This window comes from Mixophyes fleayi, chromosome 1, assembly GCF_038048845.1.
Source record: "Mixophyes fleayi isolate aMixFle1 chromosome 1, aMixFle1.hap1, whole genome shotgun sequence".
Taxonomy (NCBI): domain Eukaryota; kingdom Metazoa; phylum Chordata; class Amphibia; order Anura; family Limnodynastidae; genus Mixophyes; species Mixophyes fleayi.
Window position 1 is genome coordinate 235,182,656 of NC_134402.1, and position 25,756 is coordinate 235,208,411.

General features: G+C 38.4%; 1 protein-coding gene across 1 annotated transcript; it reads right to left on the reverse strand.

The window, feature by feature from the left end:
• Positions 1-493: 493 nt before the first annotated feature.
• LOC142151875 (signal recognition particle subunit SRP72-like) lies at positions 494-21,603 on the reverse strand. Its single transcript, XM_075207946.1, has 19 exons — positions 21,441-21,603; positions 17,241-17,361; positions 16,010-16,133; positions 12,680-12,823; positions 11,711-11,822; positions 9,624-9,655; positions 8,880-9,004; positions 8,745-8,802; positions 8,493-8,624; positions 7,438-7,566; positions 7,125-7,197; positions 6,956-7,020; positions 6,026-6,121; positions 5,411-5,514; positions 5,245-5,322; positions 4,534-4,668; positions 3,443-3,480; positions 2,593-2,752; positions 494-1,071 (listed from the first exon to the last, which is right to left on the reverse strand). The coding sequence occupies exons 1-19, from the start codon at positions 21,553-21,555 to the stop codon at positions 888-890; spliced, it is 2,025 nt and encodes a 674-aa protein (XP_075064047.1). The 5' UTR covers positions 21,556-21,603; the 3' UTR covers positions 494-887.
• Positions 21,604-25,756: the final 4,153 nt, after the last annotated feature.

A 25,756-nucleotide genomic window follows, 5' to 3' on the forward strand; every position in this document is an offset into this window, starting at 1 on the left:
TCTGATTTTAACTGCATTTTAATAATGTTTAAAGCATATAGGTCAGTGTAGGACCTGCATATAATGAGGTACCCTTGACGTTTGGATGCAGGCTTAAGTCTTTTGTTCAAAACATGAACTAATACCTCATGTTTTCATTTTGCTAGACACACACAGATATGCAGTTTAAGGGATAAGCGCTGACAACTTTCTTTTTGTTCAGTAAATACATACCATGCTTTCTTGTGGTGGAGACATTAAAATACAAAAGGGCGACACAGAAGTACAAAACGCAATATAAAATGGTTTCATAACACATAAAGACCCGCAAGCAGTAACTGACAGTCCATGTTCAGCTTTGCCAATACACATAGAATGTTACTAGCATCTTTAAATAAAATAAAAGTATATAATGTTCAAGTATTGCAAGTAGGATATTTAAAAAAAAAAAAAAAAAAGGTCCATATCCAGGGGTAATTAATCAAACATTGTAAAGCTCAAACAAACAAAAACATTGGCAGAGATTTCTTTAATGAACAATTAAATTAATGATCACAGTCTTGTACAGCTGAAAAGACTTTGTGACAGAAAGTGTTTCTAACAAATACCATGACTGGAGGAATAATGGATGAAAAGTAAAACCAAAATGAAGAGGCGCGATTGAAAGGGGAGGGGCAGGGGGACACACACACACAAACAGGGAGAGCAGCAATTCTTATAATGTTGATGACCGTTGCAAATTGAAACTCATCTGAATTCTCTTTCAAAGAGTAATCGCCTTTTTAAACTTGATAAAAATGTGGGTGCATCAGACAGCACATGGTAAGACATTATTTATAGTCGGATGCCGTTGTTCAATGCAGCTGGTGTGTACACCACCTTGTCTGCTAACCGGATTGAGACTGACATCACCAACTGCCTTTTCCTCCTTTCTTTTTCTTTTGTTGCTGCTTTTTCTTTGTGCCAGCAGCTCCCATTGGTTTCTGGTGTCGAGGGGGTATGACATTGCTGGTAGAGGATGAAGGGGCATTTGTCGCTGCCATGCCTGGTCTTGGAGATGTTGGGGGACTGCTGGCCGTTTTACTTGCATCACTAAAATATTATAAATGGTATACAGAAAAGCAGTCAGTCAACAATCTATGATAAAGAAATCATCTTGTACTACCTAAGCAAGCAAAAGGTAAAATGTAGGTCATTTGTTTTTTATATAGGTGTGCAGATAAGTCTATACCCATACAATCTCAGTACAGATGGTAGGTTTTATTTGTAGGCTTATTTGTGGTTTTGCAGTCTTCTTATATGCCTATATTAGGTGGTCATTGTCACAGCAATCAAACTCATAGCATTTATTATGCACTGTACCTGTCATCGTATCAATTAAGTCAGAGGTTTATTATTATGTATATAAAGTGTGACAAATTGAGGTCACAAGGCATAAACAAGGGGGTTGCAGGTGAAGACTGATGGGGCTACTGTTGCCCAACACTAGTCCCAAGAAGTTCTTGTTTACTTTCTAGCACAAAACAAGTGTGTTATAGAAATCTGAAATATATGATGTACTGCATATGTTTTTAATACATGTGTAAGCAAATTATTTCAAAGCCATATATATACACACACTGCTGCTTACTGATACAGAGGGAAGCAAACTTAAAAAGATATAACTGATGGCACCAAAACATATTTTATATTAGGTTTACATTAATAAAATGATCATTTGGATCACTTACAAAAATTGATTACTGGTGTTTTTCCACCACACAACCAGTAAGAAAGAGAAAACTAAAACTAGAAGCAATGGGCCTCCGGAACAGTCTGGAGACACGTTGCGTTTGAGATTTTACAGATCTCTACGCTCATTTTCCCTCACGTCCCATAGAGGTGTGCAGAAATATGAGCAGAGATTTCTTACTGTACCAACCATTAAAATGCGCATCTGAACAACAAGGCGATGTTCAGCGGTACCTCACGCTGAATTGAATCTGCCACAGAATGTTTTATAAGTGGTTCCAGTACAGAAATATATGTACAGATTAATACGTAACCCTAACAGTTTTCCGTAACCATCACTCTAGACCTGTCTATGTATGGTGGGCAACAGGCAAAGCAAAGAATAAGGCAGTGCGGCAGCAACCGACTTCCACGTTACGTGACCTCAGAGTTCACGCTGGAGGATGGAGGAAGAAGTATAGCATACTCACCCTACTTCCTCTGTGCGGACCTTTTGAAGGTTGGAGGGCCGCAAGTACAATGCTCCAAAAATGAGATGTTGGCGATCATTGCTTTATATGATATAGCTGATGTCAATTTTAACAGTGAGTTTCACAATCATGTGACTGCAAACATTTGTTATAACACTAATTTGAGAAAACACCACAGGGTTCAATTCCTAATTCCAAAGAACGCGGGGCGCGCATTATTACCATTAGTACGGTAATTTAAACACAAATTTTTGCTTGCAGCTCTGAGCCGCAAGCAAAAATCAGCATTGAAATTACCATACCAATGGCAATAATGCGAACCTATTACCGTAGTAATGGTAAGAATGCGCAGGCCCGTGTTGTTCTAAAGAACAATGCGGGGAATCGAATATGCCCCATATGGCCTACTTACAATTCAGCTGTTGCAGCTGCTGTGGCTCCCTGGGTCCCTTTGCCAATCTGTTCCTTCTTCTTCCCCTTCTTTTTACCACGGTAGTATGATCGTTCTCGCATGGGAAGCCATCGTTCTGGATCTGGAGTAACTTTGGGATCATAATTCTTGGGTAGTTTTCCTATATAAGCAAAGTAAAGACTCAAATAAATATAGTAATTGCTATATGTTTATACAGTCAGTGTTCACGCTTCATACTACCAGCTTAGAGCACAAACAAGAAGTGGCAATTTAGGAATGATGGCACAACAAAAACATAATGAAGCACATTTCAATACACATTTGCTAAAAGAATATGCCTGTAAGTAACAGACAGTTGTAGTGAAAGGGGTGGAGAGTGTAAAATAGTGAGCACTCCATTTTCTATTACCATAGATACTTTCACAAATTTATCTCGACCAAAAAATTCAAAACTTGCCTAACCATAGATTCTTGTGCTTATTGTGAAGCTAGTGTGGACTAAAATGCTATAGTGCGCTACCACATATGGTACCATACATTGTATTTAAGCGAGTCTTGGGAAGCTAGCTTCATGGAGGCATAGCCTGCTAACAAGTAGAATAATTGCTATGCCCAACATGAAATCAGGTTGTCTGCAGAACTTGTGGACCTCACAGAATTGCTGTTTATGCAACCAACTATAATCATCATTCTATTTGTGGGTATAGAACAGCTTGTCTGGTTAGCAGCGGTAAAAGATCAACTGGAAAGCAGTGGAATATTGAAATTATATGGACCTTATGTTTTTTTTTTTTTAAAAAAAAAAAAAGATAGAAAATAATGCAAAAACCATGACCATCATATAACATACCTTTTTTTTTCTTCTTCTTTTTCTTAAGTTCCACTTGTCTGTCCACCATAAAGAGAAAAACCAAAGTAATGCATTCAAATTTCCATTGCTTTTCATACTATTAAAATAAGGCATTTATGTCTGAATTTAAGTACACAGTTAGCTGGTGCATTACAACCAGATATTAAAAAGTGGCCGACATATGACTAGTTTGCTGCCAGAATGACCACTTTGTAGAGACCTGACTACAATTTGCTAATGTGGGTGGATATTGATTTGTGTGGCTTGTATGGACAACAGAAAACATTGTAGCATAATTATGCTATTGTTTTTATTGAAATGATTAGACTTCTCATTGAGAATAAATATTTATTTAGTGCACATTGGAATTTTTTGAAGTGTAATATGCAGCGCCAGGAGTAAAGAATATTGACATTGTATGGATAGCACAGTGCACTAGAGTGGTTAGCATGGCTGCCTCACAGAGCAGGGGACTTGGATTCCCACATGGGCACTATCCGTGTGGAGTTTGTATGTTCTGGTTGTGACAAAAACTACACTTTATAATTTTCCCCATAGCTACTTTTACGCAATTAGTCCAACTCTTAAAATGTATACAAATTAAAAATATCAGGTTCTCCAAAGACTATAGATACTGAAAATGCACATTCCTAAAAAGGTTATTGGGACATGATATAAAACGGTACACTTTTTGTTTGTCACAATAGAGGTCCTTGTGTAAATACATGACTGCAAATCTAATGTGATGTATGTTATTAACGAAGCTATATGTTAACAAAAGATTATTTTCTTTAAGTGAAATACAGTGGATGGCTTCCAGTCTGAGTTAGTGTCTACCAAAATATACAAAGCAGTACAAGGAATTCTACACCACCTTTACAAACCCACTTATGTAGGTTTTAGATAAACCTAATGCAATGTCATCTAGCTGGCTTTCATTTGTATTAATAATTGTAAATATGCAAGTTCACTATTTTATGTAACCAGTGACCAAGTGTTTTACTTCACAATTGTATTCATTTTCCCTACAAAAGAGGGGACAAAATCACTGTATGCAGCTTCTGTGAAGTCTCATGGCAATTCTAACATACCCTTGTTCTTTGGTTTGCTCCCCAGCCACTTTAGCAGCCTTTTTCCGGATAAACGTAGCTCCAGTGGAATTTTCCAAGGCATCCACATCCACTTTCAAATGCATAGTGTCAGAAGAGGGCAAATGTTCACTAAGACTGAATTTCTGATGTAAGAAAACGAACGTGTACAGCTTTAATGATTCCTGCACTATATGTGGTTATTGCACAGAGAGATCCCCCAGCGCGCTGCTGTAGCCAGCAACAGATCTGCTATTTCTACTGTAGATAAAAATGCAAAAGTCTTAGTTGCACACATTTGCAAATGTATGTAACGCCACCCGCCACTCCACAGCGCTTTTGCTAATAGGGTGGTCCTAACTCTAAACAATGAGAGTCCCATATATTTGGGCCATACATATGTGTGTTTAAATTGAGAGCTAACTTACCAAAGAGGTACTCCAGAAGCCTCCAAATAGCAATCCCATGTCAGCACTCCCCCTCAGCTACTGACACCAACATGCCTCTCAGACAAATAAAGAAATGGAAGTTGCTCAATCAATTTATAGGCTAAAGCAGGTGCTTGAAAGGGTGGGGTTATCCTAAAAGGAACACACACACAGAGATCTCCCAGCACACCGCTATATGTGGTTATTATCAAATATGAAAAGGGTTGCTTGACTGCTATAGAAATACTGCATGCAAACAGGGAGGAAAAAAGTGAAAAAAGGATACACTTTTGCTTTGTTAGCATCCACAATGGAATATGCAGAGATGAGCTGAGCCAAAGTATGAATATCCCTGGGATTCTGTCTGTAATCAAATGAGAGAATGATGAGTACAATGCTTCATTTAGTCATGTGATAACAGACATGCAACAGAAAATATAACAAGCACCCACTTCCATAGTTGCTCAAGGTCGTTTATTGCCTCCTTCTTCCGTCCATGTTTTAGTTTGAAGTTGGAAGCTTCTCTTATTAAGTACAAGTGTGTTGGAGAATTTGGCTGTGGAGAGAAAAAACAGAGGTACATAGATTACATTTTCCCCCCCAAAAAACTGGTTTGTGGATTTATAGAGTTCTGCTCCATAAATGTGTAGTGTAGTTTAAAATTTGCATAGTAGATCTGTTCTATCAAAACAAAAAAAATATTGGTTATAAAACAAATATTTCTTTTATCTCACCCAACATACCCAACCAGCACACTTTCTAAATATCATGTTATGGCCTTATTAATCCTTGGCAATACACTTTTGCAGGGAGACAAGTGTGTGAACCAGAGAGGAGTTCCACAGATATAGATTTTACATGTAGGGGGGGAATTCAATTGGCTGCGTTACTGTAAAAAGTAACACGGCCTGTGCGCTATTGCTGATATTATGGTAATAGTGCGCGTAATTACAGTGATTTCAATGCTGGCTGTTTGCCCGCAGCTCCCCAGGTTTACCGTGGTGGTATTCTGGTGGGAATTGAATTCTCCCCCTAGAATGACTAAAATAAATGTACAAATCACCTACTTGGTTTTCTTGGTACCAGATGATCGCTTGGTTGAATACTTCTATGGCACTGTCAATATCCTCATCATGGCTGTGCATAGTAACTAATGCAGACACCTGCACATTTTGTATAGCAATAGAATGAAAGCGGTTTTAAGAAAAGGCAGAAACTGAATACAAACATTACAGTGATGAATTGCAAACACACACAAGCAACAAAGGCATTGATACAGGTTAAAAAAACAAAAAAAAAAAACAACCTATAATAAATATAAATATATATATATATATACACATACACATACACATATACATATTACACCCACCCTACAAAAAGTTACTGGGTGGGTGCAGTTGTAATAAATAATATTGAAAAATGTTGGCGGTTATTGCCCACACCTGCCAGGACTGGGCAGACTGGTGGTCAGTGGACTAACATACACTGCTGGCTGTAGTGCTCACATAGTGCCTGTTCTAATAGAAAAAACAGTGGTTTATTCTATCATAATAGGACTCTGTGGGGCTCCAAGAGCCGGGTTGCAATTAAAAACAGTCGGGTAGAGCACCCAGGAAATAGGTGCTGGGGAGAACAGGGATGCTGTTTTTAAATAGTACGTTCTTAAATAACTTGTAAGCTTAACATGATCCACTTCATCAACACCACACAACTTGGTGGCTACATACAGGCTTGATCATTATTTTAAAACAGCTTCCCAGCTAACGGATATTATAGAGTGTTCTTTAAAAGGTTGTTTTCATGGCAAAATGCAATCCTCAGAGACTTGACTGGTAAGGAAAGGGCCAGGCAGACTTAAAATTATTAACACAAATACAAATATTTGTGTGTTCAAACTTGTAAAAGCTTAGTACCGGTGAGTAGTTTGTTTCTGTGAACAGATCTGTTGGGTGGCAAACAATACAACCACAAATCATCATTTACTATTCACTTACCATGCCAGGTCTATGCGCCATTTCTTGAATGCTCTTCATTATCATACAAGCCTTTGTAACATTACCTGAAAATAAATTATTTGGAACTTAACTGGTTAGGCTGTTTGAGTAACTATTTTAAACCAAAGAGACATTATTTTCTTGTTTATATAGTAAGTGACTAACAAACCTTGTACAAGTTTCAACTGTGCCATTGTTAGTTTGATTTGGGGTGCAGTACTCGGATGCTGATCTGCAAATTCCTGCGAAATTAAACACACAACCAATATAATCCAAATTGATCTCTTGTTCTTTATTAATCATTAATTCAGGGGTGGTGAAGAACCCACACACAAAAAGGTTTTGGAGAAATAAGCTCACCAACTTGGTAACAAAAAAAAAATGCAAATGTAATTCTTAAAGAGAACCAATGAGTTGAAAGGTTTTCCACATTCAAATGGCTTTAGTTTAATAACTAGTACATGATCTTCTGCAACTTTTACCTGTAACAGGTCTATAGCTTTTGAATGCTGCTTCTCACGACACAGCTGGGCAGCCTGAATGAGCACAGGAAGCATATGTTCGGGGTTCTGAGCCTGTAAACTGGTGGACAGCTTTCTACATTGCTCTGCCTGTTGTGTAAAATACATACATTAAAGTTAGTGATCTACTATTACTAATTAGCACGGAAAATAATACATTGTGAAAACAACAACAACTATTAGGAGATATCTTTAAGAATCTGCTCCCCCTACTTTGAAATGGGGTTCTCTCGGTTTAATCACCTGTACTCACAGCAAAGAATGCACCAAAGTGATACAAGACAAAATAATAAAAACTTTGTAATAGGCGACAAGGCAGAGCTTCTTCCGCTGCAAGCTTGTGAATGTACCTACTTTTGCAATAATCAATATGAAAGTGTGATTACTTAGTATACAGAAAAGTTAATGAGGTTAAGGCAAGCATTGAAGTAAAGTGAAAATTACTCCATACCCATGAAGAGCCAAACAGACTTTCATGGAGCATAAGCTGCAGGGAGTCCTATAGCTGTAGTGCAACAGCACGGACCAGTTTAGCAATAGCAAAGCAGCATAATACTGGCTCATCTTATGTTTCAATAACTGGACCTGTAGACTGGTTCCACCTGCTGTAGTCGCTATTTCATATAGTCAAAATAAAAAAATTTTAGAAAAAAAAAAAAAAAAAGACCGTAAACTGGAAAGGGACAGTTGAGTGGTATGTTGTTGCAGTATATTAAGCAGTGTTTGACATTTGCTGCCCCATAAAAAAAAAAAAACAACTCGTAACAAAAAAAAAATAATTAATAATACAGTTTGCTCTGTTTATGGAACAAGTTGCTGCGTAGTGATGAATCTAGCTTCCCTTAATGCCAAACATAACATTGAATCTAGATATTGTAAATGCTCCTATGCTTCTCAAACCAGGGGTGATCTCACCAATTTACTGATAAGGAAACATCAATTAGATATTAAAGTATATATACATAATGCACTCCTTGCTTAACACATTCAGCATCCAGTCATTCTAGAAAGCATACCTGATTTGTATACATGGATAGCAAAGCCTTATTAAATTCAATAGCTTGGAGTTGTTGCTTAGCCAGCTTATGTTCCACTCCCTCAGCATTTGTAAGCTTCACTTTCTTCTTTGAGTCAAACACATTTTGGTCCTTAATAAAAAAAAAAAAGAAACTGAATGATAAACTTCACCCCACATATTTGTTGTTAAACAAAAAAGCATCTCTAGATGTGTATTTAAATCACTTTAAAGAATATACAGTTATACATACCTTGTTAATTGTTATGATGTTATTTGCCACAACAGCCAACAAACCAACATCAGTGGGCCTATAAGAAAACAGATCATTAAGTGGAATACAAATGTAACAAGTGGAAGAAGAGTTTTCTTGTATTTAAGGCCTTACTTTAACTTTATGATTTGGTTGTAAAGCTGAAGAGCATCATCTATGGAGCCTTGTAGCTGCATGACATAGGCCATCTGACCGTGGATTATGGCCAATTCAGCCTCTATGTCTTCTTCTGTCAAGTCCTGAGAACACATAATAGCAGTATAAGGACTGCGCAGCAGAAATAAATCACTTCCCAAAGTGTATGTGTCCCCTCAGACATTTAAATTGCTTTCATTTTGTACAAGTGACCTCATGTTTGTATAAAAGTACAAGAATACCACAAACTAATTGGTTCTTGTGTATTTTTATTTCTTGACTGGAAATACAAACATGGGTATGTGCATACATGGGCGTTTAAAGCAAAAAAATGATGTGATGTTACGCTCTCATCTCCCAGGTATTAAAATACTTTTAGGCTTTTTTTTTTTTGCATGTAAATTGCATGTCAAAACAGGTTGAAAAAGCATATTATGCATTTTAAGACTTCTATCTGTATACTCAATGTGCACAGATGCTAAAACATATAGGGGTGAATTCAATTAGCCGCATAGTGCCTCCAGAAAGGTGACAAAGATACTCCGGTGCAATTTAAAGAGGTGCGAGGAGAACTTTGCAATGTTGAGGTATCGTAGTAAGTGATCATATTGCATATACCCTGTAGTATATGAAATAAATGTTGCAAGTCCTATGCTGTGGTCCATTATAGCAGATATAAAACAAAACGCAAATAAAGCAGCAGTTTAAAAAATATATACTCACTGTGTCTTCTGAAATGGATTGTCTGCAGAGTTCTGTAAAAACAGGAAAGAAAATTATATATATATATATATATATATATATATATATATATATATTATATATATACACACACACATACAAAAACAGACATAGGTCATTAATTATGTGTTTGGAGAGTGCAGAGTATCCCTGTTTTCTTGTCTATACAATGTGGGCAACCCCCTCTTGCACCCCAGTCTGTACATGGTGAGTGCAGAGGACCCATGTCTGTTTTTGTTTATACAATGTAAGTCCCATGACTCTTGAACCCCATTCTATACATTCATTAATTCCAACTTGTGTCAGGTGAGTCCCAGGTCTCCCATGGCTGCTAGTGCTAGGGAAAGACTTGCCTTTAAAAGCTGTGTGCAGGTAAGCCTTAAGCCCAGATAAAATAGCATAGCATTTGATCATGTTAGGACTGACCAGAATGGGAAGACTTTGGCGTGAGTTGGTCAGCTTAAACATAAATTGCAATATGTGGAACTAACATTCCCTGTTTTTACTATAGAACAGTACTTGGTACAGCATTAATTATGTGTTTGGAGAGTGCAGAGTATCCCTGTTTTTTTTTTTTATATATATATATATATATATATATATATATACACACATATATGTATACACATATATATATACACATACATATATACACATATATACACATATACACACACAAGGTTATAGATAACATGAAAAAAAAAAGGATTTACTTTAAGATGTCAGCTATCCATTTATACATATGAAAGCGGTAAATGGGTATTCATATAAATTAGGTGGTGTCCTTTCTTCTATCCTGAGAGCAAGAAAATTGCATAATGGAAATATTTTGTACAAATTGTTTTCTTTCTGTTTGTTTTTAAAACTGCTTGATAATTAAGTCAAATTAAGTGAAACTGTTGTAAAATCCTGCTGGCGAGACTTTCTACTCATTGGTTAAAATCAATTACAAATGACACGATATTGACTTTCATAGAAATTTGACAGCATCCAGTGGGTAATTTTGAATTATTTTTGCGGATTACCTGATGTTTGTGTAAAGATGAGACAATATATGTAGGGGAGTTTCGGAATACATGTTGGGGCATTTTGTCACAAGTGGTGGTCTGAGAGCATGTGGTGATATTTTGGAGCATGTGATGGAATTTTGGGATGAGTAATGTGGGGGTACTGAAGAGGTTTTGACATTAATGGTAATGTGTGGCATTTGGACACTGAAGGGAAGCATGTGTGGCCCTTAAAGTATATTAGGTTGCCCATCACCATATTATAGCTAGAATCTGGTTGGTTGTTATGGGCAACACCTCCACATTTCTTTCTTAGAAGCTTTAGTAAATCTACACCCAAGTCAATTTTTTTGTCCATCCCGAACACTGTTCAGTAAAGACAAATTCAAGTATTAAATCAATTAACAGAAACATAATTATTCTGAGCTGAACTTAAGCAAATAAGATTAGCAACTAGGATGCTCATTAAGGCTTCAAATACACTGGCACAACAGCAAAAGGCAGTTAGTATAGCCAGGCACATTGTTCTCGTGAGTCAAAGTGAGAACATTGTCTCCAGGCCTGTAATCTGTTTCTTTACCCTCTCATAACACTCAGGTCCCCAGCCATGCTCTGCAATTGACAAGAATCACCTCGGATAGTGCTAGGATAAGTTTTCGCTCTACTCCACTAATGTTGCCATTATGGACAATCATTGTTTTTAGGACTATGGTAATAAAACAATGATTGCAGAAAGAGAAGGTGGTTCATGTTCTACAAGCAGTGTGTGGCCTGTAATAGGAGTGCCAAGAAGGTGTGTGGGATTTGCTAGGTTTTATTGGGGGGGGGGGGGGGGGGGGCAAGGAGGGTTACATTACAATGAAATTTCATACACACATCAGCCCTCCAGTGTTACTCTTGTAATACTATGAAAGCATAGGAAAAAGCCATTTGTGGTCACAGTCAAAGTTCTATTCAGACACCATCACAAAACGCTGAGTGGAAAGCTAAGGAGACTGAAAAGAATAGGTGAAACATAACAGATGTGCCTGCAGGTTGGAAAGCATGCAAAGGTTTGCTTACTTTCTGATTCTTGCAGCTTTTTCACTGCTTCGCTCAGCTTGCCCTGACCTATTAAAGTACAGGCTGCATTGTAGCAAAGTTCATAGGAGGTCTCCTGCAAGCCAAAGTCCTCCTATAAAACCATAAAAAATGTATTTGTTAACATAGCAAAACTGACATGGGTTGTTAAAACAAAAACAAATTAAAAACTCTGCATTAAGTGTTATATTCACTTCTCCCCTGTAACCTACCTTGCAACCTGTATGTCTTATGGTTTTTTGTTTTCTTAATACACATAACAAAGAGACAGCTGCAATTGTATATCGGATAGCAGGTTAAAAAAAAAAAACAACAAAAAAAGACGTAAGCCTAATTCTAACGACGTGGTCTTATTTTTTTTGACAGTACAGTTTTTTTTAAAGACATTTTAAACCCTTTCTATATTTTCCTCAAAACATATGCAATAATATTTTAGTGGAATATTTGGCACAAATGTAATATTCCAGAACAGCGCACGAGAAAAGAAAATGTGTATACATTGGGCACTCAATGATTGGGATACTAATATATTTAATTAAAATGTGCATTACGCTTTATTGATATAAATTAAAAATGGGAAATTATCATACCTCATCCCCAAATTATCTGAAACAGCGGAATATTCCAGGGAAAACTCACTGGAACCTTAAATGTGTTGCAGTGGTGTGTACACACTCATATTTTGTTGATCTTAATGAAAAAAATATAACTGACTAGCAAGTAATAAAAAGTAACAGCATATATGAAGTTTAGAAATTTTTCAAAGTGGAATTGACTCCAGCGGTCTAATAGAGGGCGCATTACCCATTGCAGTGCATAATGCTCAACAGTGTATTTAACCTTCATTCTTCATATATGAAGATTTCAATCTTGGGGGGTTAGATGCCAAATGAAAAAAAATAGTAATTGGTATTAAACTCACAAAACATTTTAATATAAAAAGATACTTACTGGCATCTCTTTCCCCCAAATACTCATAGCAGCCACCACAGCAGACATATTTGTTTGTCTCTCTTCATCATAGTCATCTTGAGAGTTACGAATGATATCTCGATAAACAGATAAACATTCTTCATAGCGCTCCAATCTATACAGCTTAAGACAAGGAAAAACAAGATAGTGAAGCTATTTACTTAGATACAGTAAAAATATTTAGACTACATAAAGACAGGCAATTTTTCTTTTCAAAAATGATATGGCTGGTGGTTTTTCTTCATGTTGCTGCAGACTATCCTCCACTCCCCTCCTTGGTCTCGGATTTCGACTTTGCTACCCACTTCACCTACAAAATTGAGTCCATACATCATGGCATCTCCTCCAATCAGTCCCTTCACGCCCCAACATCTTTTCACTCCACACCAACCTTGTCCCACATCCCGCCCTTCTCTGTGGACGCTATCTCCACCCCCTCTCACTAGCCCACCCACATCCTCTTCTGTCACTCCTCTTCTATCTGCAGATGAAGTCCGCACCCTTCCTCTACCAGCCCAGAAATGCCCAGCTCCACAACCTTTCCCTCTAGTTCCTTCCCCTCCTCCTTCAAACATGTTGTCAGCTCCTCCATATGCAAAAAAATGTCCCTTGACCCTTCCTCACTCTTTAATTTTCGCCATTCTCTCCCTTCTTTTTCTTTCAAACTCAAACTGGTTGTCTACTACCATTGCACCTTTTTGTTCATCTCAATCTATAGGCCTCTGTGACACGGTCTTCTCCTGGAGTGTCCTCTTATCTCACCAACCTCTCCTTTGCAGTCTCTACAGGGGACCCTACCCCCCTCCTTCCCTTACCTGTCGGGAGTGCCCGAAAGAATCCATTCTTAGCCCCTTGCTCTTCTCCTTCTACACCTCCTCCCTTGGTGAACTCATCAGTCTCCAGTACCAACTATATGCTGAGGGCACCATAATCTATGTTTCCTCCCCTGACCTCTCACCTTCCCATATGTCTCACGTCTCCTGCTGTCTCTCAGCCATCTCATCTTGGATGTGCCAGAGTTTTCTTAAAAGTCAGTATTTCCAAGACCGAAATAATTATCTCCCCTCCTCGCTCTTTCAGGGCTCTCTCGCCACAGCCCTCTCTCTATCCCTCAAGTCCGCTGCCTAGAGGTCATCAGATTCCTCCCTCTCATTCAAACCTCGCATTCGGTCCCTCTCCAATTCGTGCCATATACACCTCTGGAATATATCCAAGATCGGACCCCCTCTCACCATGGAAGTCACCAAAACACTTATTCATTCCCTTATAATCCCTCGCCTTGAATAGTGTAACTTTCTTCTCTCTGGCCTTCCTAACTCCCACTTTACCCCCTAAGTCTATCCTGAATGCTACTGCACACCTTTATTTTTTTCCTGCTACTCTATATCTGACAGTCACTACATTGGCTCTCCGTAGCCTACATAATACATTTTTTAATTCCTTACCCTCAGTACAAGCTCCCCCCCCCCCCCCCCCCCCGGCCCCATATCTTCAACCTCATCTCTACCCACACTACAATTTGCTTCATCCAGTACTATCAACTAAACCAGTTCCAATATTTTTGCTATTTGTTGGTTAAACAAATACCCTGCAGATTTTTTAAATACAAAGCACTATCTGTAGCTGAGTTATAATTAAGGAGGTTTGGTCTCTGTAATGTCTGGAAGCGGACAACAGTGCCAATATGCAGTCAGAATCGACCCGTTTCCACAGCCGATAATGGGTAGTAGTCTTCTTATTGTTCTGTTCGTTATATTCAATTGAGCCATCTGAGCAGATTTCTTAGATGCACTGCACCACAACAAACAGCAAAAGACCCACATATGGGTGACAAAATCACACTAGACAAAATACGGTTATTCATTCATTGGCCCAAGCAGCTGGGCCACTTTTGTCTTACACTGGGGTGCTTTGAAGGTGGATACACACACGGGCTGATATCAAATGTACATTTTCAGGCCACACATATTGCAATATAGGGTAAGTGGCGTATACCGAGAAATGTTTTGTTTCTATGCCTGACTACCACCATAAGGGTACATACAAATACATGCTGTTTTTCTCCATGTAAATGCACAAAGGGAAAGGGAGGAGAGAATAGGTGTGCCCATTACAGTATTAATAATGTGTACTAACAAACTGATTATTAAGTTCCATGTAGTAAGTACAAGAATGCCTAAATAGAGAGAACACTTAGAACTCCTCCTGCAAAATAAATCTTTAAATAAAATACAACATCCTAACAAGACTGACTGCACTTTTTATTAAGATGTAAAATACAACGTGAATTATGAGTTTACTCTTATAAATCTAGATATGCACGAAAGAGTTATGTGTTCTGTGCAATATCGCAAAATGTTTCTGAAACTCATGGTAGAGATGGTGGACAAATGTTCCAGCATGACTGGGCACTAAATGCCAATCAGGCAAATATTGGCTAACACCCACACCACTTGGTTTCTCTGCCTGTAAATGCAATTAGTTTCTAATGAGGAATCCAAGGCAGGAGAGGAGAGGAAAAGAGAAGGTATCCACTGCAAGGCAGCACTAATAGATCCCTGTAACTGAATCTTATAAGCATCTGACGTGTCAGCTTTACATCAAAGAGAACAAACCAAGTCCATTTTGTAGCAACTTTCTGCGCTACACCAAATGCATTAATGTAACTATGGAAATATATAATGAGGGACTATAGATTTTGACCTGTTTCCTCACCTATACAAACATGCTTAAAAACAAAAGATATTTAATTAAGCTAAACTACAAAAAGTCCCATCTGGCCTGAAAAAAATATAAATAAATTCAGTCAGGCATTCCTGATGAAACCAATGCACTGGATGAACTCCAACTGTTGTTGTGGTGGAGGTCACAACATTTGAAGGAGTTGAGGCAAAAGTGGACTAAATAATGTACAATGTGCAGACATAAAAAAACCCTGCAAAAATTACTCCAAAACGTGAGGGGCGATTGCCTAGGTTTTTAGAAATTGTTCAGCTGTGCGATATATAATCTAATACCAGCAAAATGTAAAGAAGGTTGCAGAAGTCACAACGTGATAGTTTTATAGGCTGAGGAAAATATGTTCCTTGTAAAAATTGTTTTAAAAATGGTATCTTGTGAGATATATATATATATATATATAATGTTAACATATGACGTAACTTATTTTCTGCATGTCACAAGACCAACTGAAATTTGCATGTAAAGTAAATTGCAAAATTGTTACAAGATTTTAACCACAGATAAAAAGGAATGAAAGTGGAAAATTCCATGTTTAAATCACATAATTTGTTTTATATACACACTCACCACTTGTCCCTGGAGTTCCTTTAGTTTTTCTGTTTTTTGTGCAGCATTTTCTATAGTTTTCAAAGCATTTTCAATTTTATTTAGCCTGTACTCACAGTACGCCTTCTCAAAAGATATTATATCACTAAAGATAAAAAATAAAACATAAAAAGCACATTTCAAAGAGCTCCCACATGTACAAAGAATTAAACTTTTCAGAAATAGAAAGGAAAAAAAACCCCAACAATATATGAATCGTTAACATAACAAAGGTACCACTTTTACTGCTTCCTCTCCAAGCATGCTCTGGTCCCAGCATATCACTTTAGCATACACAGTCAAGAGTTCAGGGGGATTTCAAATAAAATAATCAGGAGGATGTATTGAAAACAGACTAAAATAAAATTATATGGCTAAATGGAATTTACACCACATATATATCACACTGCAAATGTGTATTGGGCAGCTGCTGAGAAACACAGGTCTACCTATAATATTAAAAATGTGTGTTCTATAGGCTCAGCCATAATAGCAATTTTTGATCCCAGGTCCCCGATTCCTTGAGACATCAGTTTGAAAAATGTTATACCTCAACATCTATTTGATAAAATTAAGTTTAGTATTATGTTTTGAAGTTGGGAGAGCAGGTCAAATATGGATTGTCCGATTACTACAGTGAAAAAAAACCACTCTAAACATATTCACCTTTCCTCTACCAACACCCCTCCAACATCCCCATAGGCAGCAGTGGATGCAGGATGCCCAGAAAAGCATGAACAGCACAGTGGCTGGGACTCCTTAGACCTGTCCCAATATTTAATAATAGCCCCCAGTCTCATAATTCTATAATCCTGTGATATTGCTGCTGATAGAGCACACTTAGAAGTAGCTGGGGACATAGGATGATGTCCTCATTAACTGTAGTAATAACACAGGTTTATCCCCAAGCTGTTTTGTAAGCATTTGCACATTTTACGGATAAAAATTGCAGTCTTCTAATGTGTCCACTCATAATAGAGGTGTGTTTGTGTATAATTTATATACAACAAACCAAATTAGCTTTTTCACTCGGGAAGACTAGTATCCATAGAACTATTGGTAATTCCAAGTTCAACTATCCATAAAGTCTGTTTTATTAGTGTCCTCTTAGCAGTCGCTGACATCATGTGCTAATCTGAGAACTGAAATGAGTGCTGCATTCTGAAAAAAATACTTTTATTTATGTCCTAATATTAATATCATTAGGCCTTACCTTGTAAGCACTTTAGAATTGTTGTTAATTAATGTAAGGGCTTCCTTAAAGCTTCCATTCTGGATGAGACAAACCACTTTACAATGTAGGGCTTTAACATCATCCTTTGCCGCCTGCAATACTGTAAACAAAAAATATGGTCTTTAAGCACAAATATCTACAGCTTTTGCGAAGCAAAATAGGACTAGCTAACTTAAAGCAATTAATTTGGGGATAAACCCCAAAAGATTAATTTCTCACAACATCATATTATCGAGAGAGAAAAAAAAAAAGAGTAAAGGCGAAAGTGTATGAGCAGCAACATTATAAATTTAAAATTTTTATGTAAATCTTGCAAAAGGTCATTGATTAAAACATTAATATATAAAGAATAATGTATAATATTCTGTAAAATATACAGATATTAGAAGTCAGTCAGATGACTTTTATAGAGATCACTGAACTCAAAGGAATGTCTAATGCCCTTATAATCTAAACAGTACAAGAAACAGTACAGAAATTAGAACGGTGAGAAATTAAACATATTTGTATTCTCACCTGTCAGGTGTGCACTTGTGAAAGGCAAGAAACAACACTTGTGGTTGCTTGTTATTACAGAAGGCCCATCAGGTTTTAGATGATTTAACAGACAAAATAGTTGTAAAATAAAAAGTTGGGGTGTTCATTTTTAATTTAGTAGTTTCTTTTTTTTTTTGTACAAAGTTGGCCTTCTTTCTTTAGCTGCACCCCCCACCCCCCCCTCCCCAATCTCCTGGCCCCATCAAATTTACCGCCTGTTATCTACATTGATTCAAGTGGTAGCTCTGCCCACAGCTAACTGTGTCACTGACACGGCTACCTGTTGGCGAGAACAACTACTCTTCTTACAGTCTGTGAAAGCTTGCTGCCTTTTCAGTTAGTAGGACATCTAGAAAAACACTGAACATGTACAATCACTGAACAATCCCTTAGATTGTACGCTCCTTTGAGCAGGGTCATCTCTCCACCACTTTTAACTCTGCTCTCCAGCTATCAGCCCTCCTCCTCGAGGACCCTCTTCCCCCCCCCCCCCCTCATCCCCTCTCGCTCCCTCTGGGAGTTTCCCTGTCACCCGTGCCCTGCCTTCTGGGCTCCGTCGTATGCGGACTCTCCCCTCCCCCTACCCTAGCGTTGAGCTCATTGCGTTACTGTGATTATTGTTTACTGTACTGTGCTGTGCTGTCTCACCTTGTATCGTAATTTTGTTTGTCCCTGTACGGCGCCACAGACACCTAGTGGCGCCCTATAAATAAAAATTAATAATAATAATGTAGGGATACATGAATATATTTATGTATCCAACCAGCCATTATGCATCAATTTTGCATACACCAGCTAGGAATAGTCAAGATACCACAAAAAAATAAATGTATACCACATTTGAAAATATGTTACATGTCCAGTTAAAGGACAACTAAACCCAAAATTTGAGGTTTCCGGTTATGAACCAGGAAGGTCAATTAATCTGACATTCTGCTGCAGCAAGGCCAATGTAAATAAAGCATTATCTCATCACTACATTAAATATAGCTGCAACTCCTCCCAAATATTTCGGGAAATATCAATATCCAAAGGAGTCGACAGGTCAAAAAGCTGAGACTGCAGTCATTTGAGTTACTGTGACATCACTGACCCTGCCCCTGTGTACAAATCTACAAGTCAACACACTGCGTTTTCACAAAGCATGTATTCCAAGGTATCAGTCACAGTGTATGTTGTGTTAAAGACTAACTTCACTCCCAACATGGCAACTTGCTGCACAGGGGTCAAAGAACATATGGGACCTGTTTTTAGTAAAGTATATGAACTCCAGTTATTTCAGATATATTACTCAACTCAGTAATGCATACTTAGACATATATTAATCTTAAAGTGGTTTTACTTGCTCTTTAATTGGCACCAACATAGTATTTTAATGTAAAAATCCTATGTAGGTTACAGATCCTCTTTGTAAAAGCCCCACCCACTAGTGTTATATGGGTCACTGTGAATATGAAGCAGCAGTCCATGCAGTATATTTGATTTGATTTTGGAAACCTCAGCATCAGTTTACAAATACAAGTGACATGAACAGCTTGTACTCGTCTTAAGTTTAAAATAATTAATTATTCAAACACTGCTGACATTAATTAGTCTTCCACAATATATACGGTGTTGGAATAATTTAGGATTCAAACTTAGTAATGCTTGCCTCTTTATCACACCATATCTATGGCTTCATAAAGACACAAATCCATTGTGAAACGTTGCGCCTTTTAGTAGATACCATTTAACAGAATTGTGGCACAAGCATGGTGATATTATTTGTAAGACATGTCCTATTTTCAAAATGTTTTGTGAGGACTTCTTTTCAAGCTGCACCCACTCCTTCCCTTACATAATAAGACTTTCATCTGGTCTACAAACCTTTAAGCATTCTCTGAAAACCCACCTCTGCGGGCAAGCTTATAACATTCCTCAACCACCCTCTTAACCTCTGATAGGTTACCCTATCAGTGTTCTCCCTAGAAAATCTCACTAGTCGGGTAGCATTAAAAAGTAGACAGGTGAGGTCATTTGTAATCCTTTGCAATAACAATGGAAAATGTTGGAAGTTATTGGCCACACCTGCCAGGACTGGCCAGAATGGTTGTCAGTGGTCCAACACACATAGTGCCTGTTCTAATAGGAAAAACAATAATCATAATAGGACTTTGTTGGGCTCCAAGAGCCGAGTGGCAAGTAAAAACAGCCGGGTGGAGCACCTGGGAAATAGGTGCTGGGGAGAACACAGACTATTACTACCCTTTACACAAGACAACCACCCCTTTGGCCCCCTGACCAACAATGCTGTGTGACTGGAACATATAACATATGAATCACTTTTAACCTTTGCACTCCTACTGGAATGAAATGTAATATATAGACTTAACCTCATGTACCCAACCCCCATTGTCCCACAGCAGTGTTCTCCCTGGCCTTGAGCGCCCAGCAAAATTACCCTTGCCGCCCGGCACTCATGTTGCGCAGCCGAAAGTCACGCAGCGCAACTTTCGATCAACAGGGGCAAACTTCAGGGGTAAGGGGAAGGGAACCTGTATAAAAGAAAGTGTGCGTTTGCCAGTAGTTCACTTGTTGGTAAACCTTAAAGACAGTGCTTTTTACTTGGGTGTCTTGTGTATAGCCAGCATTTGTGCATTTTTTTGGCCACAGTTTAAACAGCATCTGGCAACTTAAAAAATTATTGGTGTCCAAACAGCATTTGTATAGTATCTGGGCACATGATTTTCTACTCTAAAATGAATTAAAACCTGTTTAAGGAATCGCAAGAAGCAGAGCACACTGAATGATCTGATGTCGATTTCATTAGAGGGAACAGATCCTACAGACTCTGATTATGAAAAAGCTGCGGAGGACTGGGCCTCTAAGAAGAGAAGAATTAATCTGTAAAATGTTAATCTAGAGGTTAAATCAATGGATTTCAACATTTAATTTGTGCAATTGCCCCCACCCAGCTACTTTTTGCTGCCACCCAGCTGGTAAAATTTTCTGGGGAGTACACTGCATTGATTTTAGGCTTGTGCGCTGGGTTTTCTTACCTCTTTGTCTGCATTATCAAGTACTGCTTTATTACCGTGTTTGTCCCCAATTAATAAAGTTCTACAGAATTTGCTGGCACTATATAAATGTCATACTTGCCTACTTTTAAAACCTCCCAGAAATTCCGGGAGAGTAGGAAAATATGATGATGATGATGATGATCATAACTTTTAATGAAATACAGCATATCGTAATATGAGGATCAACTCATACAAGCAATTTTCTTTAGTCAAATTGAAACATGTATATTAGAAGGAATTACAAATATACTATAAAATAGAAAGAATATTAGAAGTCACCTCAAAGTCCAATGACCTGTATAACAGCACTCTGTCTGAGATCTCATACTTTTATATGGTCACGGAGCTCTTCAGTAACTTTTGTTATACTTTACAGTGTAGGATACATTATTCTCATAGGTTAAACTTTTATAATCATTTAGAATGACCTTTGCTATTTGCAAACAGATGGCGAGCACAAATCAATTAACACTTTAAATATTAATATCATTTCATCAAAACATTATTGATTTTTCACTGTTAGACTGTCTTAGTGTGTTGTGGTTGAAATTACAGCCACACATTTAAAGCTACAAATACTTACTCTTATTGATGGACTTTAGGGCCCGAGTGAAGTCCCCGTTCTGTCCAGCTTTATTCACATCGCTCCATAAAGAGGCCAGCGAGGACGATCCTGCAGTACCCCCAGGAGTCGCCATCTTGAGCCCCCGGAATAGGATGGGAACGCTAGATAGGAATGATGAGAGCGGCCAGTAATGATGACGCTAAATCCACGACACCACTCGACTCCATTTTTAACAAGGGCAACAGACAATGTTAATATAAAAAATAGTTGAAATATATACTTCAAATGTTCCAATTTATCAATATTAAACGATAACATTTATAAAACGAAATCACTTATTTTCGAGGCATATTTGAAGTCCTTTTACAGTTCTCCCGGCACCTGGAACTTATAGTGCCCTTAATAAAGATGGCCGCTTAGCAACATTTGCTCCTTAATCAACGATTGTTAATGACACGTTTCAAAAGCTTTCCTCGACCCTCGACCCTTTCCTCTTCCTGTCGTGGGACCTGGTGTTCTCTTTACCAGATCCTCCGAGTTGGGTGCATGTTAAATAAACATGACTATGCGTGTTATCGCAGTATTATTCTAATCAATTTATATGACTGAAAAGAATTCTGGTAGTTTGTAGTTTTTATATGGTAGGTCAAATATAGAAGAAAATAGCAGGAGGTTAAATGTTTCTTTAGGTTATATTTGTTAATACATCGAATCACTGGTAAAGATAGTGTAAATATCGGAGGGGTGAAAATACCTTAAAGACCTTTATATATATGTAAGCCCGTTCATATGTGTTTTCTACACCAAGGTAATGTAGGAAATAAACAATCGGTAGTTCCGAAAACCTATCTCTGTGTCGTTTCACAAATTTGGGACAATATTAAGATCAAACAGTTAATAAATCACTGCTGTAGTTATTGGTTATAGTGTTACCACTAGCTTTGAATCTACAGTTGAATAATAGTTTTGTCTCTTATGTTACTTTCAGTAAAGCATAGTATATTTTTAGTTCAGATGAAATTTGAGAATATATTTTAATTTATGGTATTTATGGTGTTCCATAATCTGAAAATGTTTGCAAACCCCTGTGCTAATGTATACATTCTAGTTTGTAAATACCATTCATTTTGTATAATAAATATTTACACACTGATCAGCCACAACATTAAAACCACTGACAAGTGAAGTGAATAGAATAACATTGATTATCTAGTTACAATGGCACCTGTCAAGGGGTGGGAACAGTCAGTTATTGAAGTTGATGTGTTGGAAGAGGTAAAAATGGGCAAACAAGGTTTTGAGCGACTTTGGCGAGAGCCCAATTGTGATGACTAGGTCAGAACATGTTCAAAACGGCAGGTTTTGTGGCGTGTTCTCATTACACAGTGGTTGGTATCTACCGAAAGTGGTCCAAGGAAGGACAATCGGTGAACTGGCAACAGGGTCTTGGACACCCAATGCTCTTTGATGCACATGGGGTACGAAGGTTAGCCTGTCTGGAATAAATCCACAGAAGAGTTACTGTAGCACCAATTGAAAAAGTTATTGCTGGCTATGATAGATGTCAGAACACACAGTGCATCAAAAGATGCTGCGTAGCTGCGGACCGGTCAGAGTGCCCATGCTTACCCCTGTCCACCGCCGAAAGTGCCTGCAATGGGCATTTGAGACCCAGAAACTAACCATGAAGCAGTGGAAGAAGGTGGCCTGCTCTGATGAATCACGTTTTCTTCAAATCATTTGGACGGCCGGGTGCATGTGCGTCATTTAACTGGGGAAGAGATGGCATCAGAATGCACTATAAAAAGAAAGGTATCACAACCAGTAGGGTCAGAGGAGTACCCGTACAGTCTTCTCATGTTGGCACTACCTCGTAGAGGGCGCGGAGTCTAACGGAGTGGGAGGTTTTTCGCCAGAGACTCCCACAAGGGTGCTTGGTTTTCGCAGCTCCCTGACCGCAGTTCTAGGTGATGAGCGAAACTGAAGAGAACCAGGACTATATCTGAAGATGCTTCAGATGAGGAATACCAGGATGGCTTAGAGATTAGGAGACAGTAGAGCAGTGTGCTGATTAACACAGGAGGCTGGTAGTGATGATAGCAATAACCAGCAGAGCGTTTACCACAAGCATAGTGGAGTAGACACAGAGGCTGTGATGATCTGCGAATAGAGGTGCTGGATACTCAAAGAACAGGTAGAAATAACCTGCAGAGCGTTACCACAGGATAGTGGCTGAGATGATCTGCGGATTGATGTCCTGGAGACACAGGGAACAAGCCATCTGAACAGGAGAGTAGTTCTGAAGATCTGGCAACTTGGTAGAGAAGCAGGTGCTTTAAATAGACATTGCTGACAGGCAATTAGCCAATCAAGCGAATGCAGGAAGTATTGAGCAGACCAGATGTGTGCCTACTCAGTTCAGCCCAGCAAGTAAATGCAGAAAGAGGGAAACAGGTGAGAAGAGTGACCATAATGCAGGTTTAGCTGGCCCAGTGTGTGACAAAGGTGGAGGCATTTTGGATGTTATTTTGACACATACCAACTACCTAAACATTGTTGCAGACCAAGTACACCCCTTCATGACAACAGTATTCCCTAATGGCAGTGGCCTCTTTCAGCAGGATAATGCACCCAGCCACACTGCAAATATTGTTCAGGAACGGTTTGAGGAACATGACAAAGAGTTCAAGGTGTTGACTTGGGGGTATATTTACTAAACTGCGGATTTGAAAAGTGGAGATGTTGCCTATAGCAACCATCAGATTCTAGCTGTCGTTTTGTAGAATGTACTAAATAAATGAAAGCTAGAATCTGATTGGTTGCTATAGGCAACATCTCCACTTTTACAAAGTCGCAGTTTAGTAAAGTACCCCTTGGCCTTCAAATTCCCCAGATTTCAATCCGATCGAACATATGTAGGATGTGCTGAAAAAACACGTCAGAGCCATGGAAGCCCCACCTCACAACTTACATGATGTAAAGGATCTGCTGCTAACGTCTTCCTGCAAGACGCAACAGGACACCTCCATAGGTCTTGGTGGGTCCATGCTTTGACAGGTCAGAGCTGTTTTGACGGCACAAGAGGGACCTACACAATATATACTGTATGTTGTGTAGGTTCCCCTTGTGCAGCCAGAACAGCTTTCACCCGTCGGGGACATTCTGCACATCCTAATTCCAAATATATTAAAAGATACTACACTGCTGTGACTGAAACTACAATACACAATCCAAAACACAGATGTTGGTCCACACTTTAAATACTAATAACATAATTAAAAACAGACATGTTAATGTTGGCAGTAATATAAACTACATTATAACTTCTAGAATAGACATGAGGTTCTTTGTGCACATTTTGATCAAACTGGATGTCCATCTACCACGTCAAAATGACCTCATTCCGATGGGTTCCTACACTAACAATTTATCATTTTATAATATGGAACTTACCTCATTTAGTTCCACAAAACTACAAGTAATGTTCATAAGAATCTGATTGCTGCTGTGATCAAAAACACCTATAGATATTTATATATGTTTTGAAGGTTGTAACTCTTCTTTTTAGCCCAGCACCCCACCAATCAATCAATAGGTGTTTTAAATCGGAGCAGCATAGCCTGGTTCCTACCAATACTTATACCGCTTTCATACTGCCGCCCCGGCAATATCCCGGGTTTTTCAAGCTGGGTTTTTGCCGGGGCTCGGAGCGTCCCAGCTCAGAAACACCGTTCATACTGCACCTCGGACCCGGAAATTTCCTGGGTTGACCCCATTCATACTGCACAAGTCTGTGCCCTGGCAATTTGTGGGAGTCATCACCAGAGCAGTTTTCATTGGCTGAAAACATTTATTTTTTTGTAATAGTCTGCTTTTCTGCTGTTTTGTCCATAAAGATGTGTGAGTGTATCTTATAAGTTATTTAAATTTTTATTGTTCCATTGTATCATTTGTAAACAATCAGACATTTCTTCAGTGTTTCCACCAATTCCGTTCTGTACTGCTCACCGCTCCGTACTTTACTTTAGTCACCTATGTAAAGTATGTGTGACCTTTCTCTTTCGTTTGTTTCTTATAGTGTGGATGATAGAAGTAGTTGTTTCAGTCCATACTGTTGTTTTCCTCTCAAGTTTTTTTTTCCTGGTTTTATGTATGCAGTTAATGTAAATATTGTGAGCATTACAGGTCATTGCAGTGTTGACACTGTGACATCATCCTCCAAAGACAGGCAGACAGCCAATCAGCTTGTTTTCTGTGCAACCTGGGTTGAAAAATGAGAATGATTTGGCCTTGAAGGACCTAACCTGGACAAAATATGTAAAGAAAGAATTCTG

Bases quoted from the DNA above. Each gene is read 5' to 3' on its own strand.
- LOC142151875 (XM_075207946.1), bottom strand. From the start codon at position 21,555: ATGGCGACTCCTGGGGGTACTGCAGGATCGTCCTCGCTGGCCTCTTTA. The intron at 7,021-7,124 runs GTTTGTTAGTCA...ATTTATTTTCAG, and splicing joins ACAGTTGAAACTTGTACAAG to GTAATGTTACAAAGGCTTGT. The intron at 1,072-2,592 runs GTAAGTAGGCCA...ATAATATTTTAG, and splicing joins GCAGCTGCAACAGCTGAATT to TGATGCAAGTAAAACGGCCA.